This window comes from Gymnogyps californianus, chromosome 18 (assembly GCF_018139145.2).
Source record: "Gymnogyps californianus isolate 813 chromosome 18, ASM1813914v2, whole genome shotgun sequence".
Lineage (NCBI taxonomy): Eukaryota > Metazoa > Chordata > Aves > Accipitriformes > Cathartidae > Gymnogyps > Gymnogyps californianus.
Genome location: NC_059488.1, coordinates 11,999,205 through 12,017,108, shown reverse-complemented (window position 1 = coordinate 12,017,108; position 17,904 = coordinate 11,999,205). Strand labels below are relative to the sequence as shown.

The 17,904-nt window shown below is 37.4% G+C and overlaps 1 protein-coding gene across 2 annotated transcripts in view; it reads left to right on the top strand.

Annotated features, from left to right (window-relative positions):
- Positions 1-17,904, top strand: part of MAPKAP1 (MAPK associated protein 1) — a 109,943-nt gene that overhangs the window by 31,936 nt on the left and 60,103 nt on the right. For both annotated transcript variants that reach the window (XM_050908053.1, XM_050908052.1), the window contains exon 5: positions 14,988-15,160. In XM_050908053.1, coding sequence (XP_050764010.1) covers positions 14,988-15,160 — 173 coding nt within the window. The remainder of the gene's footprint in view (positions 1-14,987; positions 15,161-17,904) is intronic.

The window sequence follows — 17,904 nt, the reverse complement described above, 5'->3', positions numbered from 1 at the left end:
GCCTCGGATGCACTTCTCTGTTCTGGCTGGATGAGTTCAGACTGTTGCACACATGTTCACCATGCTGCGTCATGGCATTTCGGAGTGCCATTTGTCTGAGGGTGAAACGCATTCTTTTACCAGAAATCTTAGTATCCTAAGGGCTGGTTTAACTTCAGTTTACAAGTCTGCTTTCCTTGCAGGGCATTTGTTGAGGAGCTTTCCTCACTTCTCAACAAAGTAATGTTCTTGGGGTGAATACATCTTTGAGTCCTGCAGCGGACCACCCACATCACTGGTTTTTATTGGTTTTGCTGAAGGATTGGGTCCTCAGTGATTTGGCTGGATTATTTATCTCGTTACGGCAATTGTGTGTCTGTTTTCAAGTTCCATGTGAATTAAGTTGGATAGAGATATAATTGGGTGTCCCTTTCTATGGGCATTTGGTTACTTTTATACATTCTATGTAGCACCTTTTCTTTCCCTAAAACATTGCTATTGTTGTCTAGGTGTTCTTATTTTGGGGTTGGAGGTAAAGGAGAACTTGAAATTACTTTTAAATGAAAGAACTTCCTATTATATTTATCTGTCTAGAGGCAATAAACCTGTTTCAGCAGATTAAATACTGACTTCTTTATAAAACCCTGTTTTCTCAAACCTCTTATCAGCAGCACTTGGCAGTAATCACACCTAAGGAAACTTATAATTTTCCTCAAGGAGGTGACACTGACAGAATTAAAAATGAAGGAGCCCCCTGAAAAGCCAGTTCATTACAAATTAACAGTGGTCCTAGCAAAGCAGTGGGCTAAGGCGTGTCAAATAGTGATATGGATAAAGAAACCCAGCATTTTAAACTGTCAGAGCTCGGAGCATAGCTAGCCTTAGAACAAATTAATCACATATTGTCAACGCAAAGTTGCATCAAATTAACACATCGGATTCCAGCATATTAATGTGAGAATGCTTTCACCTGATTATTACTGCAAACCATTGCCACTCTCTGACTGCAAAGATATAATTAAATTGCTAAATAGAAAGTGCATATAATATCTCTGCATGCATTTAGGATGCATGAGCTGAAAAGATCACATCCTAGTAAGTGACAGTTTCTATTTGTAGGAAAACTTTACTTTTTTTTCCTCTCTTATTTACTTGGGAGTACTAGAGTATGAAATTAGAAAAGTTAGTAATGTTGTTTGCACTCCATACACTTAGGTGAAATACAGGTTTAATTTAACTGATTTGCTATGCTGCATGTGAGTACATAATTAGCTTCACTCTTCTCCATGCTTTCTTGGGGGCAAGGAGAGGGAGGAAGAGATACTTTGGAGTTTTGAAAGAAGAATATGAAAAAGCAGATGTTAATACCTTACTAAAGATGCTGTTGATTGATCTTAGAGAGGTTGCTGGTCGATTTGTTTAAAATTAAACTGCACTTAAAATCTGTTGCGATCAGATAGCACTTAGATACACGTTTTTTACATGTGCTGTGTCTGTTGATGTGTCTTTGCTTATGAATTTGTTACTTGCAAAAATCTGTCTTGACGTTGTGCGTTCATCACAAAGTGCTCAGTTTAGTTAATCTACTGATGGACAAAAGGCAGTGCTGTAACAAAACCAGGTGTATTATTTAATTATTCTTTGTAGAATACTTTATTAATTAAAAAGTAATCAGCACAGCATTTCCAACTCTTTGCTCACATAGCACCAGGTGAAAAGCGATGCTTTGCGCCTGTGCCTGCTCGCTCTGATCACTGCACGCCTCCTCTCTTGCCCATCCTCTTCCGATTTTTCGCACAGCCTGCCTGTATTAATGTCTCATCCCTTCAATTCTTATATGAACCGTTGTCAAAAAGATTATGTTTAAGCTTGATTGTAAGTGCCTTTTATAAAATGCTTTTCTCTTCAAAGGTCCTTTTTGCCTCAGCCATTTGTAAACTGGCGCGCTCCTCTTAAAGAGGGTGTGAGCACTGGAGAAATTTTGAAGTTTGTGAAACGTATGAACAAAATAGCGTGGTGTGCTATAGTTAGTAAGGATGCATGTCAGACACTAACTTCTTCCCATAGCAAGGAAAAAAAAAATCTTATGCTTGATGTACTGAAAGCAGTGTTGTAAGACACTAAAATTATTGTGTAATTCTAACAGGGCTACATTGCTTCAAATTTGTCTCTGCGTGAATGGTATCATGACATCCCTCCTGCTTCCATTCACTTTTAACATAGGCACCAACAAAAGAAAGTTTGAAATACCTTTAAAAGGTCATTTGTCAGTAACCGTTTCTGTAAGCCCTGAAGACGTTATGGGGAGGTTAAGCCTGAACTGGGTTTTGGTTGCCTTGCCTGGTAGTTTCTTTGATTAAGGAGTAACAAGTAGAAGGTGCACTTTAAGTGTAAGGTACAGGCCTTTTGTTTTTGTGGGAGAAATCATAATTCTGCTTAAAGTTTTAATTTCAACAAATGCCATAAAGTGAAGACCATTGTGAGTACAACTGGGAGCTCATTAAATGGTTCTGACTTTGCCCAGAGTCAATAGAGGACCTGAGAGTTTGACAGGAGTTCTTCCGAAACATCCAAACTCTCTTTCTTAGCATGAAATCTTACTTTAAAAAAAAAAATTTGAAAAGGAAGGAAAACAGCCGGTACAATGAAACATGCAGGAAAATTTTAATGAGTGGCCAGTTTGGTGATGCATTTAAATAAAAAGCATTTTCTTAGGCCATGGTCATTGAAAGCAAGCTTAATTAGAATTAAAGAATTTTGAAGTAGTTTTTATAATGCACTTGTTAATCTTTTGGCTGAATCATATTGCATTTCATTCTGTCTAATTGATTTTTAGCAATTTGCTAATGTCATTATCTTTCCCTTAATTACAGATCAAACCAAATGAAAAAAGTATTCACAAGTTAAGGTTCTTAGCAGCCAAAGAAATATGGATATGTTTTATTAGCAAATGTTTTTAATGTCTGCTATTTGCAGGAGGATTGGATATATACATTTAAGAGATGTTTATTGTGAGAAAAATTTCTGAGGGAGATAAGTTTTTCTTTTTTAATTTCTCAGAGGATAGTCTTTTAGACTATGCCTTTACTCTGACCTTTGTACTTGAAAAGTAATTTTGAAACATTGACACTAATTACGGAGTAAGGACTCTTTTATGGGTCTGTTCAAGCACGATAATATCGCTAACCAAAGAATTCTGGTTTTGTAGTTAAACATTAAATATAAATGAAATGGTAATTGTTTTATTCTTGTTTCCATTATAGATTTAGATTTTATTAAATTATTATATATTTATTTATTTAAGATTTTATTAAATATTCCCCACTCAGAATTTGTAAAGGTAATATAATGGTCTGGTTTTTTCCATGTAAGATTCCTTTATTTGCCTATCTGAAACAAATAGGAAAAAAATTCTCATTAGCTTCTTAATACTCGTAAAGCTTTCATTTAAGATGAGGAAGATGGATTTACTAACAAAAAAGTTTCTCAGCTCTCTGTGGAGATTGAATTTGTTATACCTCAGGCTGATACGGGCCTAAGTCCTGCGAAAAAAAATGTTGAAAACACTTTATGTCAGAAAGTGCTGTGAAGCCCTCTTACTGTGTCTTGCATTTCACAGTGGTGTGGGGTCTGGGGTTTTTTTTTTGGTAGTGTCATCTGCAGGAGAACAGGTTTTAATCCTGCATCAATTAAACTTGCTTGAACTAGCCCATCGGAGCATCCTCACGTGCAATATTTTAAGGGAAAAAGCTTCCTAAGGTTAAACTCTTCAATAGTCTTTTTAAAGGTGCCACCTGAATGACATGTGGCTATTGAAGCTGCGTAGAGGAGATCTGTTTTTTAAACTGTTACGTTGTGATGGATGAAAAAGTAGTGTACCAGCACCTACTCAGTTTCAGGGATAGAGGTGTAACATAAGAGTTAAAAAGTCTTGATATTATTAGTCCTGGACTTCTTCCCCCAATATTGTGGTCATCTGGAATGCTGATATACATTCTCTACACACAGAATGCATTTATTTCTTTTTTTAAGTAATTGGCTTAAGTGGCTTTTGGCTTAAAATGACCTCAAGCAAGAGCCTTTCCATTACTTCAGCTGTGGTCATGCCTTGTGTCATACGCTACTGACTTTTTTTAAAGGGACACTTTCAAAGAGAAATGTGGCGTTAGTGCTGAAGGAAGGTGGTTATGGGTAGGAAGTAAAGATCTTTTCCGTATCCAGATAAAAGTGTAAAGAAAATTTATGGAGATAAGGTATAATTATCGGAGAGATTTTAGCCGTACTGGAATTATTAGGCCAGTCTTCTGAAAAGTATCATGAGAATATTAACTCTGCAGAAAGCCAGGAGTCCAGGTTTTTTCCTCAACTCAAAGTCTGAGTCATTTGTATTGTTTCAGAATGTGTATTATGTGCTGTGGAAAATGTATGTATAAAAGTAATTTTGTGGGCACAATAATAGGGAAAACAGTACTTAATTAGAAAAATAACAGAGAATTTCAGTGCACATTTATATGTAATGTAAATATTATTTTCCAAAAGAAGCGGTATAAAATGTTCACAGCCAATCAATTCTTTTTGTAGTCGTACTGCTAGTAAAAACAGAGACAAGTCCGCCACAGAAAATCTGTCAGGTTGCTATCAGTACAGTTAATTGGAACTTCACATGTCTTGAAAGGATAAATCCAAGGTCTGAACTTGTGTTGCAGGTTTGAGGAAATTTTTTTTTTAATTGTTGGGAAAGGGTAGAATTAAGTCTCAGGTCTTGCAATTCTTTATTCTATACGCTAAGATCATTTTTCTCAGCTACCTTGCTCGTGGTTACCCTCTCGGTGCTGGGCAGGCAGTGCGTCCTCCGCTGTGCTCCCAGGAGCCGCTCCCCCCGTGCTGCTCGTAGCCCCTTTGCTGCGGGGCTCGCTGGACGTGCCAGAGCCGAACTTCTGCTGCTGCTCCTCTGGCGAGGGGTGGCTGCGAGAGGAACTCAGGAGTGGGTTCGGCAGCGTTAAATGCAATTTGGCAGTCGACCTCAGTATTGTAGGGTTGCCCTGTTTCTTAAGCCCTGAAGAGAAATCGTCAAACCGAAGGAGCTGGCTGAGACATCCCTTACTGAAGAGGCTTTAGTATTTTTCTTGGAATTGGATTCTGTTCTTTTTGCAAGAAGAGCAAATGGTCTTATTTAACAGAGCACTAAGGCGTTTATTCCTTTGTTAATCAATTTTTGCAGTACAAAAACTTTGACCATACTGCTGGAAGTGCAATTGTTTAAATTTAGTTTGATTAAATGAATATACCTCACTGACAAGTAATATAACCAAAGTCAAATTCTACATAATTTTTCTTGGTGTAATCCGGCCCTAGGATTATTTATCATAGATCATTTTCTCAAGGCTGTGCTTTTTAATCCCATGACTTTTTGCTCATAGTAATTAATCAGAGGGAGTAACGTGCAGGTCAGCATCGTGCGTCGTGAGCAGCTCTGCAGTTCTTGCAGTGGTTTGCAGTGAGGGTGCTCTGGGCAGACCCGGGCATCGCAGCCCGGTGCCTGCGCCTCGCGGCGTGGGCACGGCAGCTCAGACGGTGCCACTGGTGTCCTGGTGGCCCGAGGGACGTCCCCGTCCAAGCGGGGCATGACTTGTTCTTTGAGCCTTGCCGAATAACGCAAATATCTTCCTGAGTATAAGGAAACTTCGGTTCAAAGGGCAAGTTTAGTGACTGATGCTGAGAAAGAGATCACCTGGTGGAGGAAATAAAATCCCATCTTCATGAGCAGCCTGCCTGCTACATCGTTTGCCGTCTCTCTGATGATTTTTAAATTGAGGGGGAAAAAGCTGTTGTGATAGTGTCACTAAACACTGCAGAACATATTTCCATATAAAAATCTTCCTAGATAGCAAATTCCAGTTAATAATAATTTGGAGAAAAACCTGTAGTAAAACTTGAACATGTTAACTATTAAGAGTTTAATTTGAGCTCTGGGGGAAATGATCTATCTAGATAGTCACAGTAAAAATGATGAGATTTCAGGCAGGTTTTACAGATGATTTTCTCTTTCTTTTTAAGAATAATTGAGTCATTTTAATGATAAGCCTTGCTTGGCTTCTTTGAATGGACTGCATGTAATTAGTTGTAGCTTCAACTTTGAAACGTTTTGACAGAAAATGTATCATTTAGCTCGTAAATTTTTTCTAGCATCTGCCTTTAATATTTTTTCATTTTCTGCAACATACAACTTTGCTACTTCAGGTCAAATTCCAGATTCAGCTCTGTTTTCTTTGTTATCTCGATTGTTTCCTTCAGGATGAGGGAGAATAATTACACAGAACATCTTTTCCAAGCAGCTGGAGTCAAATTCCAGCTGACTGCAGCACCTGTGAAGACGGTGCCTCTGCCTCGGGGCTGCGCGGTGCCGTGCCAGCCAGGGCTGCGTGGTGACGATGCGCTCCGGAGTGCACAGGCTCGTCATCGTAGCGCTACTGCCCTTCTGTGAGCTTCAGATGGCAATAATGCCAGTGAATGCAAAGTGTCTGGTTTAGACTAATTAGAGGGATGATTTGTGAAACGCTGGCTATTTATTTAATTAATCACCAGCACAAAGCTATAAAACCCATATTTTAAAAATCCCTGTTAGTTTGCCATGTGGTTAATAGATTGTGGCACATTAAAAAGTGACATGGTGATGTATTAAAAATGTTCCACCTAAGGTTGGCTAATGTCCTCGAGGAACTTAAGCTGTCTGCTTTATGCAACAGAAGCGTAGGATTAGAGGCTGATCTGTTTAAGGATTGAATATTTCTGAAAACATTTATCTTTTGTATAGCATCTGTTCATTAAAATATATCTTGGCGTATTTCTTAACGTACAAATAATGTTTATGGTGTAGTTTTAATTATAAGTTTTTGTCGCGTTTTGTTATTACAAAGAATAACTCTATTCCTCAGTATTAAATTGTAATGTTTATTACTAAGTAAAATATAAATAATTCTTCTAAAGTAGGCCATTCCTTCTCTTCACTCCATGGAAACTAAGGATAGTTTCGTGTAATGAATGCACTTTTGTTGCAGCTATAGCAATTGTATTTTGATAAATCTGAATATGTGTTTTCATTCTTCAGCAGAACTATTGGAACTGAATAGATAAGGGTTTAATATCCACGGTTAGCTCCGTGCCATCGCAGTCGGTGCGAAATCCAGCCCCCTGGAGAGAGGCAGCCCCAGGTCCTGCGCCTGGCTGCGGCGGTGCTGCGGGGAGGGTGCTGCCCTGCCGCGCGGGAGGTGCTCTCCTTCCTGGCGACGTGCCGTCTGAGTGCGACGGGGTTAACGATGGACTGGGGCCATTTGTCCTAAACCCCATACCTACATGAAAGTAAACGAGGCCTGGGCTGTAAAGGGGACGGACTCGGGGTTTCTCCCTCCCTTCCAAATCAGATGTGTCAGAAAAACGTAGTAACAAGAAATCGTATTCATAGCACTTTAAGTAAAACAGTGTTTAATTTAAAGTGAGTTGTATAAATGAATGCGTGTTAATATGATTGAAATATGCTGTTACAAGAATTATACGTCTTATTCTTTGCTCAGGACTTACATAGTTTTATTAATTGTGGGACTGAATGCCAAGAAAGAACAGGCAGTAATTTGGGATACATGATTATGTGGTTATATATGTAAATCATAGTTTTGAGGTGCATCTAAAAATTTGTTCAGGTGGAAGCGTGGAAGGAAACTGTCCAGCTCTGGAGGTTATGTTTCTCAGCTGTGTGTTGTATAATTAACTGGTACATTAGGAGGGGGGCTAGAATAAAACATGAGTATGTTAATGCAGCCTGGAGCTGATGTTGTAGTGATCATTGCAATGCAGATAACGCATTTCTCATAACTGCTGCTGCCTACTGGAGCCTTTGAAACATCTGGACCTTTAATTGAAAAATAGTGTAGTGCTATACAAAGCAGACATGCTAAGTGAAGTCAACAATTTAGAATAAAAAAATAAGTGTGTTATTTACCTTGTAGTTAAATATTCATACTTTGTTATGCTTTGTATAACAGGAAATTACTGGGTTAAATTTTTATGAATAGTGACAGTGTGAATAAGATAAATTAAGTATTTAACAATGTTAATGGAATTTTACATTGTGATCTGCTAACTCTGCAGCACAAGCTAGGATGATACAAAGGAGAATCCACTCCTCGGAAAGGAACGACTTTGAAGTTTCATTGAAAAACTGAGGACTGGCAGGCGTGCCGAATGTAGCCTGGTCACCTGCCGCCGGTGTTGAGTCAGTTGTCCCAGTAGCCTCACTGGTGGTGTTTTCCATAAATGACTTAAGAATAACAAAAGTAATCATATGGCTATAGTAAAAATACCAATACTGGCTTAACCACGTTATGAAATAAATATCATTCCTATTTTGCCGTAGTAGGGTATAGTATGGTGCGTTGGAGGATAAAAGGGGTAGAACTACTCTGTGTTTTCATACGAACACTAAGACTTAGCGTTATGCCTCTGAATATTAATATAATATGCAACTGAACAGGCATTTTCTCCAGATCTGTTATAATACTGTGCAAATAAAATGAACAGACTGTGTTAGAAATATTTAACCGTCGTATTATGTTAGATGCTGTTCTACTCACCGCACCAAAATCTACTAGTTGCAGCTACATGTTTCACTGCTGGGTAGTGTGGGTCTCGATACTGAGGCTGATAAACATGTTCATCATCCTGCTCTGCTGCCAGTGTGTTCGCTCTGAACCATATGCCGGCAGTGTCATTATATTGCGCTACAGTATGAGGGTTTCTGCCACATGCTTATTGAAGGCTTTTAAGATATTTGATCATCTCAACTTAAAAAAAAAAAAAAATTTTTTTTTTTTAGGTGACCCTTCTTTTTCTACTCAGCCCCTCAAAAGCTGTTTTGCTTATGAGTGAATGACTGTTTTATTCCCACTTATTTTGGATGAAGAAATAATTGCTCTAAATTTTTTTTTAAGTCAAGAGCTTAGAAAACGATGCTTTTCAATGGTCGTCTTAGAAAAATATAGTCCTTTGTGTTGCCATAAACATCTGTGCTCTAATCTGTTAGAACTTTTGTATGTGTTGTAAATGCTGAATTAATATATTTCCATTTTTTCCCCTTCATGTATTTTCTCTATGTTGTTTAAATACATATGTAAGTAAGTTATGTTTAGGAGGTGATTGCTGTATCACATAGTATATTAAATACCCTGTCACCTAAAACAAAAAACATTTCACTGAGTTTAAAAGTGAGAAGACATTTTACATTTGGAAAAGGATAAGCATTTGTTTCCATTTTGTATAATGTTTAGCATTGTTTGCTGGGAGGTGAGTCAATGACTTGAATTAATTATAATTACTGAAGAGACATATACTGATTGAGCAAATAAAGTAGTAAGCTCATTCGTGCCAAGGCCATCTAATTAAATGCTAACTTTGGATAAGCTAGATGTGCACGAAAGATTAATTTTAAGAGGTTTTTATGACTCCCACTAAATAATGATTCAGTAAAATCTTTGCATTATATCATTAGAACATCTAATCTTAAAGTGATATAACATTTAGTCACAGAACTCTATTGTACAGGAAGATGCAGTAAATTATTATTGTTAGAAATTAATCACTTTTCCCTAAGAAATGTTTATGGACTTTGTTTTAATTTTCTACTGTGGTGTGCAGTGAAGCAAATCAGGAGTGAGAAGGATACAGCGTACACATTTTTCTCAATGACTATTTCATTAGCGCCCCATTATGCAGGTACTTCAGAACTACGTTTAGGAGTAAGTTGTCCTAGGGATGGACAGACTGTACCAAACTTCCTCTGTCAGGTAGAATAATATTAGTGGCCCCCCAATAATGTATTCAAGATACACATCATCTGGTATTGAGGGAGGTATATATTTTCTCATGGACTTTGATTAAAAGTTGATTTTAAATCTTACAAAGACTTCTTGTGTTGAAAGAATTGATAGAGTTTAAATATGTGTTTTTTCCTTTTTTAATTTAACATACTGTGTTTATATTTAAAACATTAATTTTATTACAGAACATTATTTAATGATACAGATGTTTCTAAAATTATATGTAGCCAGTGAAGATCATTCTACATGCAGTTTTCCTGTCATAGTTGTAGTAACCAGTATTTATATAATTAAACACCACAGCTCGCAAATACAATCCTAGAAAATCCATGAAAATCCATCATTTGAGTTGCCTGTCATATCCTTCACTCATACTCTTGTGTCTAGAAGTACCAGCAACATATGTATGTGCTGGTGGTGCTACTTATGTTCTTGTAATTAGCCTGACTACTGTTATTACAGATTACCAAATATTTCTGTATTATTTTGTGTCTGTCTTTATTTTAGACAACACAAGAAGCATGGATTCACAGGAGCAGTAGTCTTAGATACCAAGATTCTTTCAGAAGAAATTTGTTTATTAATGGGGATAACTTTCCTAAGCTTAGCCGCTGCTTGTTATCAAAGTGCATAAATATACATTGATCTGCTTAATTCAAATTATAAAAAATAGCAGAAAGCTTGTGAATTCAGCAGACTCTACTTTTCAGCAATGTCAAATAACGGACATAATTCTGTACAGCTCTTGAATAGCAGCAGAAGAGAATAGCTGTAATGTGCCAAAGAACTACGATGTGCCAACCACCAAGAATTCTGACAACAGTGATAGAGAAAACAGAAATATAAGGAAATCAAGTGGTTTGTTTATGTGCACAGCACATTAGCAATAATTTGGGAAATAGTATCCCTGTGTTTTTGCCTCTTCAGGCCTTTGTACACTGCACAGTGCCATGTCTCCTCCAATGAATTGCAGATGATGAAACATCATCTTTGCTTTGCGTGAGATGAAAATGCTATAGAAATAGCAAACGGAAATTGTCATAAGATCAGACTGTAGGAGAGCACTAGGTAGCCTTAAGAGAATCCATTAATAAACATACTAAGAAAATTTTCTATGATTTATTGTATGTTTTCTGTGTGTCCAGTTACTCCTCGCTTCCTTAAAGGATTGGTGGAATATAGCATTTCTAACAGTAAAAGCTTAATGGAATCAGATTTGTGATTTCCTAGAAAATTAACGAGATATTTTGTCAATTTTATTCCAGACTTCATTTGTCAGAATATACAGTGTCCAGTGACAAGCTAAAAGAATTTTTTGACAAATTAACTATGCCACAGGTGACAGATCAGGAAAATGTTAATTTAACAGCCCCTTTATGCTTCCCAGATTTATTGGAGGCTATTAAGGAAACTCCAAATGGTAAGGCCCCTGGCCCTGAATAGATTTTCCATTGAATTTTATACAGGATCTATTAATAAAGTTTGATGCTGCCTTTTTGAATATAGGTAATTGTGCTTTATCTTCTAGGTCTCCTCAGCATTTACAGTTGGGATACAGTTTTTGGTTGGGAGAAAAAAGTAATTATGCTTCCAGTAGTGTCTGTAATCTGGTTCTGAATGCTTCCTCCTAAAGAAGAGACTACAAACACCATATAAAACCCAGAAGTTATTACTAGTTAAATCCAACGTGGCTAGGTCTTTGACTCTTGGCCACTGAGACTAATAATTGGATCCCTTTTATTCGGTCCCACCACCTACAAATCCTTACCTAATAAGCTTTGCACAGATAAGTAATTGAGCTCTGTGGGACTTCCTGCACAATTAATATTTTGCAGGACCAGACTGAGGATATGGATTCATTCTGTCCTGTAGGCAGGTACCTGATGGTTTGGATTTCTAATGCTGGTTCAGAACAAATATCATCAATTTGCAATAAACACAGTGGAGACTTCCTCCAGACCCCTTTGACTTGGTGATTGATCAGTCTAAGCCTTGACCCACTTGTTTATAGGCCGTGGTAGTGTTTCCTACCTAACGTGACAATGAATGGTCTCATTACTAACAGAAAGTCTAATTGGCTTCCAAATCTCAGGTTTCAGCCTCTCTAGTATCATATGGCAATCAGTTTTACAGCCCTTTTTAATTAATAAAAATATTTCACTCACTTTTTTAAAGATCTTGAGTATAATAGTGGTGCTTTTGAGCCATTTCCCAGTCCTGCTGTTGGTATTGCTCCCCTTGCTCAAAGAGCAGTTGGAATCCTAATACGTGTATGAATTACCCCTGGTTTAAGTCACCTGTCATCTTGATGTTCATGCTGAGTGTGTGTGAGTAAGAGAACAAGGATATCAGTAATGGAGGGAGTTCGGACAAGAAAGATGGTAAAAATAGACTGGAGGAGGTAGAGGAGATTTAGAGATGGGGAAGAACAAAGAAAAGTTTATTTAAAAAAAAAACAAACACAAAGCAACAGCATAGTGTAGGGCAAAGAAGAAAGAGAAGCGCTGTGAAAGGTAGACCAAGGAAAGTTACCATCTTATTTGTGATAGCTGTAGGATCAGGGTCCCTAGAATGTGTTTATTTTATAAATGCATGTGTTTATTGGATTATGAGCTTATGTCTGTACATGTAGTAGTGGCTAATGGAATAATCTGGTCTTTTTGGTTATTGGTTACAGTTCTTGGCTTGTTTGTCCGTTCTCTGGTTTTATGCTGTGTTCATCAGTTGTAACCTTGACATCGACTCTCACATCTGGTTGTCAATTTTTCTTGGATTTTCCATTATCGGGACTAAGCATTACTTACGATTCTGCCATCCTTGGATTTAAATATGTAACTAACTTAGTGTGCCAAGGAGTCACATTAATTTCCTTGATAACTGCTGTTTACTCATTCAAATGCAAATGTAGTTGAAACCAGAGGTCTCCTCTTCTGGCTGGCATCTCCAGTCATGACCATAACGTAAGCGATGCTCGCAGCCTCGTGCATGTCCGTACATTCCCCTGGTTAGTGTCTGCACCTGGGCAAGGTCAGGGATAGACTTTGAGACTGGTGATTCATTACCTGATAGCAGCTTAATTCCCCTTAAAAATAAGTCCTGTAAGTAGGAAAACAAGAGGAGAAAGAAAGAAAGAAAACAAAAAAAACCCTTATTTTTTTAGCAGTTGTAATTCTGTTGTGTTAATGATTTCCTTGGCGAGGTAAGGTCAGGGGTGTGGGTGGTATCTCAGAGAGTCCCAGGCACACTAGCTCACCCAAAGGCTTGTTAAGGCTTATCCACACAAGGTGAAGGAATGTCCCATATTCTGTTACAAATCTAACATTTCCTTTTAAATGAGTAAAACCAATTTCTTCTTACCTTAAAAACATGGGAAGAGGAGGCATCTGCACTATAAAAATGCTTTCTTAAAAACAAATTCATTGTATTTGGGTGGATTTTAATAATACTTTTAGCTATGCTAGTATGAATAACTTTAATCTTTAAATTCCTATTATTTCTCTAATTTATAATCGCACTGAAGGATCAAATGGGTTTTAACAATATATCGAAATTAGCACATGGCATTTAACTCCCTATTTTATACTCTCATTATAGATTTATAGTATTGAATCCTTTTATTCTGTTACTTAGAATTCTGAGTGATTAATTCGAATAATACTTTCTTCTCTCAAGGCCCATATATGTATAGAGATAGATAGAGATATATAGTTACATCAGAGGTGCTTTTGAAGAGTGGATCAGGATGTACAATCTTTTGTCTGTTTAAAAGATTACTGGTTTAAAAATGCAGTCCTATCCACAGTAGATTAAACATTTTTTTTTCTTGTAATGCAAACTTTAGAGATCTTTATGTTGCTATGTATTTTGTGGTTTATTTAATTGTTAAACTTTACAGTGCCAAATAGATTTTTTTTTTTTTTTTTAAATACAGTAAATTCTGATAAAAACCAGTATTAGTTAATCCTTCTTGGTTGTCTTCAAATAGTTCAAAATAGTTTAATGGCTCAGTTGTATGTGTGATTTTGTTCTTCTCTTGGCAAACCAAGGTCAAGCCTAAGGTTTATTTTTAAACATCATCTTAACCTCCACGTATGATCGATGTTCGTTTGTGCCACAGTTCTCTGCTTAGGTTGTGTTACCTGGTTTGATTTCCCTTGGGCAAGCAGCCTGTGGTGTCTGGCTGGCTGTGACCTAAGCTCTGAGCTTACAGTTACTGTCTCTGAATCGTTGGCATCCGTAAGATTCAAGTTTAGGTCTCACCGATTTATGTGTGTAGACTACTGCCAGCTGTGGTAAGCTCTTCCCTTTCCTCCTTTCTGTGGGAATGTGCTGGCCAGGCTCCAGTCTCCCCTTTTATGAATGCTGAGAGTTTCCCTGCCTTTTATCCCGTTGCGCATCCAGGTGTGAGCTCCTTTGACTCCTTTTGGTATAGCAGTAGGGGAAGGAAGGCAAAGGGGAAAGGAGGAGGATGAGGAGTCCCAAACCAGAGCTGGAGGGGAGCTAGAACATTGCAAAGCAAGAAGCCTTGGCAATTCTGGCATGTTCCAGAACTAGAGTAACTCGTGATGAGACAGGCTGCTTTGGTACTGCCGTGGAAGATGCTTCGCCTGTGCTCAGGCACCAGAGAGGGAGTCCCAGCCATAGGAATACGGCACAGTAGGCTGATAGCTCTGCACTTGGGGGAAGTGAGCTTTTCAAGTAGTGGGAAAGAACTACAGAAGAAAGCAGAAATGTAGAAACATGGGTAATGCTAGTATTAAATGCTGAGGGGAAAAACAGTTTTGAAGTTTTAGGTAGGCTTGTCAGTTCTCTCTTCATCCCTATCTCACCTTTTTTTTAAATTTTTTTTTCCTTTTCCCGGATCCTGCAAGAACATGGGATCTTGCAGTGAAGTTCAGACTCTTCATGGAAATCTGTGAAATTGTTGCCAAATATTTCATATCATTTTTACAGACACATTAAACAGCAGTGAAAGAATTGGAATTTAAACGTTCAAGCTTCTTCCAATTTTAAGTCGTAGCAGTGTATTTTAATCTTCTGCTGAAAAGAATTCCATCTGCACCAGATATTGTATTAGCTCTGTCATACTTTTTTTTTTTTTTTTTAAATACATTCTAATGAAATGTATTTTCTCAACAGGGTCATGTTGGTACAACGGCAACCAAAAAAATTGATGTCTACCTCCCACTGCACACAAGCCAAGACAAACTACAGCCCATGACAGTTGTGACGATAGCAAATGCCAAGGTGCATGACCTGATTGGACTAATATGCTGGCAATATACAAGTGAGGGACGGGAACCAAAACTGAAGTAATGTTCTTTCTTTACTACCTCTTGATCTCTAATTTTCTCCTTTGCAGCCTTTTTGCATAATGAAATGGATTTCCATGTCAATGTTTTTATAGATAAATCTCAGAGAAACCACCTACACATTTATCAGTATTTCCTTTTGAGCAGTACACGTGCATCTATATCCATTTCTCTTTCAATTAAACTACTGGGTACTGTATAATGATAAGCATATGAAACCATGGATCTGTAAATGAATCATAATTTCAAAACGCTCTATGTAAAAATAATATAAATCTTATCTCTTCTGGTGTCATGGAGACGTTTTTTATTTTACGTCCCATCTATTTTTTGGTAGTGTTCTTAATGGCTAAGATCACAAGGATGTCAAATAAAATCCAGAACTCATCTGTAGCCCCCTCTCTTGTTTGTTCCGAGAGAAGGTACCCAGATTCTGACTCTGTTTTGTCTGCACGGTACCAGTTCCTCCTACAGATTCACAGAGAGAGGAGTCGCTGTACCGGGTGACAGTGTGTCTTGCAAGTACTGTTAGTGTTCTGCTGGAACCATAGAATAGATTTTAGCCATAGTGGGTATGCCTGAAAACAAGTCAGAATTCTGTCATAGAACTTCAGCATTATCACTTACCTGCTTTCTGCTGTCATTTTGCTGACATAATGACTTGAATTCGTTATACACGTGTTAAAACATTTCTGGTTTTCTAAGAAATGACAGGTATAGGGTGCTTTTCTTTCCAGGTTATCATCCTGGAGATATCACTAAAATAAAGATACACAAATAAGGATCCTGAAAACAAAATGAATACCAGTTTTCTTTGAAATTGTGAATAAAGTTGCATTCTTTAATTCAAAAACCTCTGTCATGCAGTATTTTATAATTTCTACAAGACTTTGACCTCAGTCACGTTGGCTCTTTGCTATAAAGAGCAAGATCTGTCTTGTCCTCAGAAATTTTAGCTTCAGTTAATCAATGGATTTTTCAGTATCTTTGTAATCATTGCTTACGTCTTCATTGTAAAAGAATTCTGCCCCTGAGATTTCTGTGACTAAATAATGGATTGGATTTGCTGTGCTGGAGAACTAGTGTTGTTAGTAAGAGCCGTTACTTTGTCATGGTAGGTGACATAAGGTACATAAAACAGGTACTTCGGAGCCACTCATCTGAGCAACTTTGGTTTTAAACAGTTCTGTAAAATACTTTAGCTTTTGCTGGGTCATAGAACATAAAATAAGAACTTAAAATAGTTTATTATAGAGTTATTAGTAACAGATTCTAGCGGGTGACTTTCCTGGTGCAAAGAAGGCTCACAGTTTTGTTTGTTTTTTCCTATATGAGCCAATTTTCACTTTTTTGTTTTTCCTGGAATATTTGGTGATTTTTTTTTTTTTTTTTTGGTACTGAATTTTACAGTTTGGTCTTTCAGCGTTTTTCAGAAGTGTTTGAGGACTCAGTAGTCTTCTCTCCTGTTGTAGCGCAGTTGTAAGGGGGAAAGGGAGGTGCTGAGAGGTCGCTTGAACTGCTGCTCTTTAGGATGAGTTGATTTCTGTTTAGTAGATGCAGGGCAACACAGAAAAGCAGCCCCTCTTGAAAACAGCTTCGTGGATATCGTTGCCTTGGATATAGGATTTCCCTTAGCTCTTCTCAATAGACATATGAGATGTTTCAGAGGTTAAACACTTCAGTTTGATTTGTCATTTTTTTACACTGGAGAAGAAATATAAAGCTATTTGCAGATGGTACCATTTCATTTGCTGTTATTAATTTCTGTTTGTTATATCACAAGTTCAAAAAAGTGTCCTTTGTGTATGATTAGCTTATATTTTAACAAGTAAGACACCACTAATGTCAGTCTTTGGACACGTATATTTTTCAGGAGCACAGTACACCTTAAATGGAACAACGCCCGTGAGTAGAGGTATTCCATGAAACATCATTGTCCACAGCAAAAGTCAGCAGTGGGAGGAAATGAATTTCACTGTCTGCCTTGAAGGATAAGATGTTATGATGTGTCAAAGAGTGATCATGACCAAGGAGACTGTCTAATGTAATCAAATCTCAGGACAGAAATAATAAAATAAATAATGGAGGCATGAGTTCCCAAGAACAATCTAACAGCAGAAATTGAGAATCTGGGTACAAATGCTCAGAAGAAGGGGCAGAGCCTCAAGATTCCAAGAAGCTTGTTTTCATGTGTAGTTCTTTATTTCTCATGTCTCAATCATCTTTTTTAACATTGCTGACTGCCAGTCCTGTAGCAAGGATTGATTTAACTGTAAACTAATTCTCATCATTTCCAAATAAGAAAAGAGCTTGTGTAGGTTGCACATTCTACATTTGCTATTTGTTCCTGATTTAGTCAGTTTAGAGTATAAAAAGAAAAAATCGGGATCATTGTGACACTGCACTAAAATACATACAGAGAATGCTTCAAATCTGATATACAACGCATGCAGAATGACAAGTAGACCTGCTAGTAACACAATTTGAGAATAATGAGGAGGTTGTAGACTTTGTAATTAAGAGAAACAACCCCTCTGTCTTTAGAAAAAGAATATATTACTGCCTAATTCTTTTTCCTAAAAGGTAGATGTAAGAGTCTGAAGTGAGTATTAGTTGACAGCTTTGAGAACATTTTGTATTCGGTTAGGCTGCCTTTTTTATTATAATTGTATTATATTTATCTCTATTCAGTGTCTTGATATGAGGAACAACTGACGGTGTTAGCAACCGTGTTCCTGGCCTCT